A 7,070-nucleotide genomic window follows, 5' to 3' on the forward strand; every position below is an offset into this window, starting at 1 on the left:
CCCATAGCCAAAAAGTGGAAACAACCCAAATGTCTACCAGTGAATAGATAAATAAAATGTGGTACGTGCATACAATGGAATATTATGCAGTCATAAAAAGAAATGAAGTAGACCAATGGAAGAGAGATCAGAAAAAGCCCTCGTGTATGAGCTCAAATGACCTTCAACAAGGGTGCCAAGACAATACCATGAGGAAAAGCTAGTCTCATCAACAAATGGCGTTGGGAAAACTGGGTGTCCACATGTGAAAGAAAAAAAATGGACTCTTATCTTCTACCATATACAAAAATTAACTCAAAAGAGATTAATGATTTAAACGTAGGATCTGAAACTATGAAACTCCCAGAAGAAAACATAGGGAAGGGACACCTGGGTAGCTTAGTTAAGTGTCTGCCTTTGGCTCAGGTAGTGATCCCAGGTTCCTGGGATCGAGTCCTACATCAGGCTCCTTGCTCAGTGGTGAGCCTGCTTCTCCCTCTGCTTGCCAGCCCCCCTGCTTGTGCTCTCTCACTCTCTCGCTCTCTCTCTCTGACAAATAAATAAATAAAATCTTTAAAAAAAAGATAAAAGAAAACATAGGGAAAAGCTTTATTACATTGGAATAGGCAATGATTTCTTGGATATGACACCAAAAGCATAGGTAACAAAAACAAAAATAGACAAATTGGGCCACAGCAAACTTAAAACCTTCTGCAGAGCAAAGAAAACAATCAACAGATGTTGATTCACTCTGTTGACTGTTTTCTCCCAGATGGAAGGGGAGAAAGTATTTGCAAGCCATATTTTGGATAAGCGGTTAATATCCAGAATATATAAAGAACACCTGGGGCACCTGACTGGGTCAGTTGGTAGAGTATGCGACTCTTGATCTTGGGGTCATTTGTGAGTTGGAGCCCCACGTTGGGCATAGAGAGTTCTTAAAAACAAAACAAAAAACTCCTACAACCCAATAATTAAAAAAACAAATAAACTGATTTAAAAATGGGCAAAAGGCTTGTATTTCTCCAAAGAAGATATACAAATGGTTAACAAGCATATGAAAAGATGCTCAACGTTGAAAATCATCAGAAAATGCAAATCCAAACTACAATGAGATACCACCTCATGCTCATTAGGATGGTCACTGTCCAAACACCTGAAAACAATCAGTGTTGGCAAGAATGCAAAGCAATCAAAATCCTTACACACCATTGGTGGGATTGTAAAATGGGGCAAGCACTGTAAGAAACAGTATGACACTTCCTTAACAAATTACCACACAATCTAGCAATCTCACTGCTCGGTATTTATTCAAAAAAGTTGAAAACAGGTCCTCGAAGAGATACTTGCACACCCACATTCCATTCCAGCATTATTCTCAATAGCCAAGATGTGGAAGCAACCCAGATATCCACTGACATTTGAATCAAGACAACGTAGTATATCCATAGGCTGGAGTATTACTTGGTCTTAAAAAAGAAGGGAATTCTGTCACAGGCCGCAACAGGGATGAACCTAGAGGACATTATGCTAAGTGAAATAAGCCATCCCTAAATAATTCTGTTCATATGAGGTATCAAAAAGAATCAACTTTATAAAAATGGAAGGTAGGCAGGCTTGGGTGGCTCAGTCAGTTAAGCCTCCGACTTCAGTTCAGGTCACGATCTCCGGGTCGTGGGATCAAGCCCCGCGTCTGGCTCTGCGCTCAGTGGGGAGTCTGCTTCTCCCTCTCCCTCTCCCTCTGCCCCTCCCCCTGCTCACGCTTTCTCTCAAATAAATCAATAAAAATCTTCAAAAAAAAAAAAAAAAGAAGGTAGAAGGGTGGTTGCCAGGGCCTGGGAGGAGGGGAAAACAGGGAGCTGCTATTCTGTGGGTACAGGGTTCATTCCTGGAAGATGAATAAGTCCTTGGGATCTGCTGTACCACAACGGGCGTGTATTTAACAATCCTGTAGGGGCATCTGGCTGGCTCATCGGTGGAGATTACTTAAAAATAAAATCTTTAAAAAACAAAACAAACAAAAATAAACTAAAACAACAACAAAAAAAAGAGAAACTGGTGGAAACAACAAAATAAACAAAAAGGGATGAAGTGCTGACACAGGCTACAACATGGATGAACCCTGAAGACATGATGCTGAGCAAAGAAAGCCAGACACAAAGGACCGCATACTGCATGAATCCATCTACATGAAGTGTCCAGAATAGGCAAATCCGTAGAGACAGAAATTAGGTTAGCAGTTGCCAAGGGCTGGAGGGAGCGGAGAACGGGGCGTCAGGTACTGTTTCTTGTGGGGGTTGGGGGAGAATGATGAAAATGTTCTCAAATGAGAATAGCGGTGATGGTTGCACAATTGTGAATTTACTAAGAAATCACTGAATCTTACACTTTCAAAGGGCAAATTTTAGGGGCACCTGGCGGGCTCAGTTGGTGGAGCACACGACTCTTGATCTCAGGTTGTGAGTTACAGCCCCACAATAGGGGTAGAGATTACCTAAAGAAATAAAATCTTACCTAAAAATATAGATAAAAGGGTGAATTTTATGGTATGTGAAATATATATATGTGTGCATATATATACACACACACGTATATATAATTTTTAGGTAAGCTCTATGCCCAATGTGGGGCTTGAACTCACAACTTTGAGATCAAGAGTCATGGGCTTTACTGACTGAGCCAGCCAGGCTCCCCTGAATTATATCTTAATTAAAAAAGATAGGGGGCGGCCGAATCTCGGATTTCTAGACCCTGAGCTGCTCTGCAAGTCACCATGCCGCGTGGAAGTCGGAGCCGCACCTCCCGCATGGCCCCTCCGGCCAGCCGGGCACCTCAGATGAGAGTGGCACCTAGACCAGCACCAGCAGCTCAGCCTCCAGCAGCGGCTCCACCAGCTGCTGTTGGCTCACCTGCTGCTGTGCCCCGGCAGCCAGGGCTCATGGCCCAGATGGCAACCACTGCAGCTGGCGTGGCTGTGGGCTCTGCTGTCGGGCACACGATAGGTCATGCCATCACTGGGGGCTTCAGTGGAGGAGGCAATGCTGAGCCTTCAAGGCCTGACATCACTTACCAGGAGCCTCAGGAAACCCAGCCAGCATACCAGGAGCAGCAGCAGTTTGGCCCATGCCACTATGAGATGAAACAGTTTCTGGAGTGTGCCCAGAACCAGGGTGACCTGAAGCTTTGTGAAGGTTTCAGCGAGGTGCTGAAACAGTGCAGATTTGCAAATGGATTAGCGTAATCAAGAAGTTCAAATTGAAGATAAGGAAAATCATCTCTCATAACCAAGTTAATTTAGCATAAAAATATAATTGATGGTGAATGGTGAATATATAAAGTGTAAAACCACCAGTTAAGCTTCTCCTTCATCATTAAATACAGCTTTCTTCAGAATTGGAATAAAAAAGGTTGTTCTTACTGTATAGAAGTTCATTGAGATGGTTTGAATTTGGGATTGGGCAGATATTTGTGTGCCTCCTTAAATCACCTTTTGTGATGTTCTCATTTGTGAATTAGAATAAAGTGATTTTCTCCCAAAAAAAAAAAAAAAAGATAGGGGGCACCTGGGTAGCTCAGTTGGTTAAGCATCTGCCTTCGGGTCCTGGGATCGAGCCCCGCAATGGGGGGGGGGTCCTTGCTCAGCAGGGAGCCTGCTTCTCCCTCTCCCTCTGCCTGCCGCGCCCCCCCCCGCTTGTGCTCTCTCTCTGTCAAATAAATAAAAATAAAAATCTTAAAAAAAAAAGTGTTAGAGGAAACAACCTCCACTTTTCATAGCTAGCTCTCTGTTGTGTCAGGAGAAAGACCGCATTTTCTGCTACACAGGCCCCCGGTGATTTGGCCCCAGCTCACATCTGCAACCTCATTTGCTGCACTCTAGTACCATTTTACTCATGTGACAGCCACATGAGCCTTCTCCTTGCCCTTCATTCCTGAGTGTTTCCAACGTGGCACTGCTCAAAAGCAAAATTAAATGATTTGTATAAATTTTTGTTAAAATTTTGACTCTCTTATTAGATGCTCTGAATGCCAGTGCTGTGTCTGTTTTGGTCACCATTACTCCTTCTTTAGAATAGTGCCTGGCACCCAGTAGGCACTTTATAAATAGTGTTCAAAGGAGGGCCCGTGTGGCTCAGTTGGTTAAGCATCGGACTCTTGATTTTGGCTCATGGTCTCCGGGTTGTGAGATCGAGCCCTGCATCTGGCTCTGTGCTCAGCGGGGCATCTGCTTAAGATTCTCTCTTCCTCTGCCTCTCCCTGCCCCCACCTAGTGTGGGCTCTCTGAGAAAAAAAGGAAGGGAGGAAGGGAGGAAGAGAGAGAGAGGGAAAGAAAGGAAGGAAGGGAGGGAGAGAGACTGGGGGTTAATAAATATCTAAGATGCTGACAAGTCCCAGGGGATTTCTGGGCATAGATGCCTGGGTGGCTCAGATGGTTAAGCGTCTGCCTTCGGCTCAGGTCATGATCCCAGGGTCCTGGGATTGAGTCCCGCATCGGGCTCCCTGCTCCTTGGGAGCCTGCTTCTCCCTCTGCCTCTCTCTCTCTCTCTGTCTCTCATGAATAAATAAATAAATAATCTTAAAAAAAAAAAAGAAGAAGACATTTGATAACCTGAATTAGGGGACACTTGCATATTTAGTCATATGTGATTTGATCTTTGCTGCAGAAGAACATCTTGAAAATTCAACAGCCTTTCTTTCTACAGAAGCTCCTCTGGAAAGCCAGCCTTCAGGATCTTCTGGGAAGCCAAATTTGCACCGTTGAACCTGACGCAAAGAGCCGATGGGCTCCTTCCTGTTTGACACCTGCCTAAGGCACAGGGTGACAGGACAGGGAGGGAGGAAGAGGGTGTAGGGACCAGACAGCAGTACGATTTCATGGTTGTGAGCATGGGCTCTGAATTCAAAACCTGGTTGAAATCCTCCACAGGTGGTGTCAGTATTTTTAGCCTCTTACAACCTTAGTTTCCTCATCCGTAAAATGGGCACAATAATAAGATCTCCCTTAACAGAGTGGTTGGGAGGGTTATGAGCAAATACAGGTAAAGCCCTTACAAGAACCTACCTTCTACTCAATAAGTGTTAGCTGTTGTCATTATTCTGCATGCCAAGGTTTCACTAGTATGGTGTACCCGAGAAACAGCCTAGAGGATTTTTCTGGTCCCCCTCTTACACTCACTGAAAATTCAGGCCATGAAAGAGAAAACAAGATCAGCAGTATAAGCCTTGCCAACATATAATAAGTACTTGTTAGGGCCAGCTCTGAGCGGGAATTCACTTGTAGGAACTGGGGGTACCACCCAGGGGGGTTACACCCGGGGTGTGTTCTGATTGGCATCCCCCAAGTTAGCCACATACACTGATTCTCCTTATTCAGGGTAGCTGTGTTCTATAAAGTCGTGAACACGGAACTGTCAAATTCTGAACCATTGCTGTTGGAACAAATACAGGGTTAGGTTCTTGTGAGCCTCTGGTCACAACATTTTCATCAACTGATCAATACACAACCTTGTTTTATGTGTGTCTCTGTTGAAAGACACCTTATTTCATATGCACAGTTGATTCATTAACATTGAGCTCAGGGTCAACATCACAGGAACCCAGGCTGGAAGGAAGCCTCATTAGCACTAGGATTTGCCTCCTAAGGCACAGGCCAGCCTTCCCGTTTAGGAACCCTAGCCCTCTCTTCAGCCCTGCACTGGGGGGCCATTCTCAACAACAAAGTCACCAACAAAAAGCTCAAAGATGTGGGAAATATGGCACTGTTCAGATGGGAAAAGGCCGCGTATGCAGTATGAAAGCTGAAACGAGAAATTGCAATGTATATATGGGGCCTCTGGCTGGCTCCGTCAGTGGAGCGTGTGACTCTTGATCTCGGGGTTGTGAGTTCGAGCCCCACTTTGGGGTGGAGATTACTGAAAAATAAAACCTTCAAAAAAAAAAAAAAGAAATCGCAGCGTGTACTGGGCATTGCTCTGCATATGTCTGCAAATGACTGAGAAAGCACCGAGAGTGGTGGTTTTTGGGGTTGGAAATAAATTTTAGTGGGCAGGCTACAATATGCATTTCTGGGATGATGAGGATACATTCCCTTTTTTTTTTTTTTAAAGACTTTATTTATTTATTTGAGAGAGAGAATGAGAGATAGAAAGCACGAGAAGGAAGAGGGTCAGAGGGAGAAGCAGACTCCCTGCTGAGCAGGAAGCCGGATGTGGGACTCGATCCCGGGACTCCAGGATCATGACCTGAACCGAAGGCAGTCGCTTAACCAACTGAGCCACCCAGGCGCCCGAGGATACATTCCCTTTTGAAGACCACCTTCGTGGGAATTCGGTCAGACGAGGCAGCCTCCTCGAGCTGATGGTCAAGGTGTCAGGGCTATTGCAGGGGAAACGTTGAGTTAAAATTTCTCACTTGTTTGTAGCTGAGGGTCTCCCAGCTGACCCAGCTTCTCACATTTCAGGAATTAGGAGGGAAAGGCAATGTTTTTCGTTGTACCTAGAAACCAGAGATTTGTACACATTCAAGACAAGTTACAATTTATTATCGAAGAATTCTTGGTGGCTAGGAGATTTCAATCAAGAGATGAAGGCTGAAGAAGTCCTTCTTCCCCAGGACAGGAAGGAACATCTAATTATCTCCCTATCTTTAGTTTGCAAGGCGAATTTAAAAACTGATGCTAGTATTTTTGGCTCTGGAAAATCCAAATGAGTTGCTCACATTCATGTAATAGCAGGCACAGGTTGGGGTCTAATCCTAGCTTGATTATAACCTAGATGTGTAATATTGAACAAGTTAATAGGACTCGGTTTTCCTCACCTGTAAAATGGGCATAATAGATGTAACATTGTGTGACGATTGCAAGACTACCTGGCAAGTAGTAAATGTCTTACAAGGTCAAGGAATGCTGGCTTTTAAAAGGAAGAGCGGGTAACAGTCATTAAGTCTTTGTTCTGTTCCAGGAATTGTGCATTGTGTTAAGCAATTCACATTGCAATTTTAATTTAAATAGTGCTTTGGAGAGCTATCTCCGGACATCTGATCTAAAGAAGAACCTCTCCCAACCCACTTTTTCTATTGCATAAAGCCCCGATCAT

At 44.3% G+C, this 7,070-nt stretch overlaps 1 protein-coding gene across 1 annotated transcript; it reads left to right on the forward strand.

Moving 5' to 3' along the window:
* Window positions 1-2,713: 2,713 nt before the first annotated feature.
* Window positions 2,714-3,530, forward strand: LOC113938517 (coiled-coil-helix-coiled-coil-helix domain-containing protein 2). Its single transcript, XM_035728920.1, has one exon. The coding sequence runs from the start codon at window positions 2,753-2,755 to the stop codon at window positions 3,218-3,220; it is 468 nt and encodes a 155-aa protein (XP_035584813.1). The 5' UTR covers window positions 2,714-2,752; the 3' UTR covers window positions 3,221-3,530.
* Window positions 3,531-7,070: the final 3,540 nt, after the last annotated feature.

The sequence above is a fragment of the Zalophus californianus genome, chromosome 8 (assembly GCF_009762305.2).
Source record: "Zalophus californianus isolate mZalCal1 chromosome 8, mZalCal1.pri.v2, whole genome shotgun sequence".
Classification (NCBI taxonomy): Eukaryota; Metazoa; Chordata; class Mammalia; order Carnivora; family Otariidae; genus Zalophus; species Zalophus californianus.

Excerpts from the sequence above, each read along its gene's own strand:
- LOC113938517 (XM_035728920.1), top strand. The coding sequence starts at position 2,753 with ATGCCGCGTGGAAGTCGGAGCCGCACCTCCCGCATGGCCCCTCCGGCC.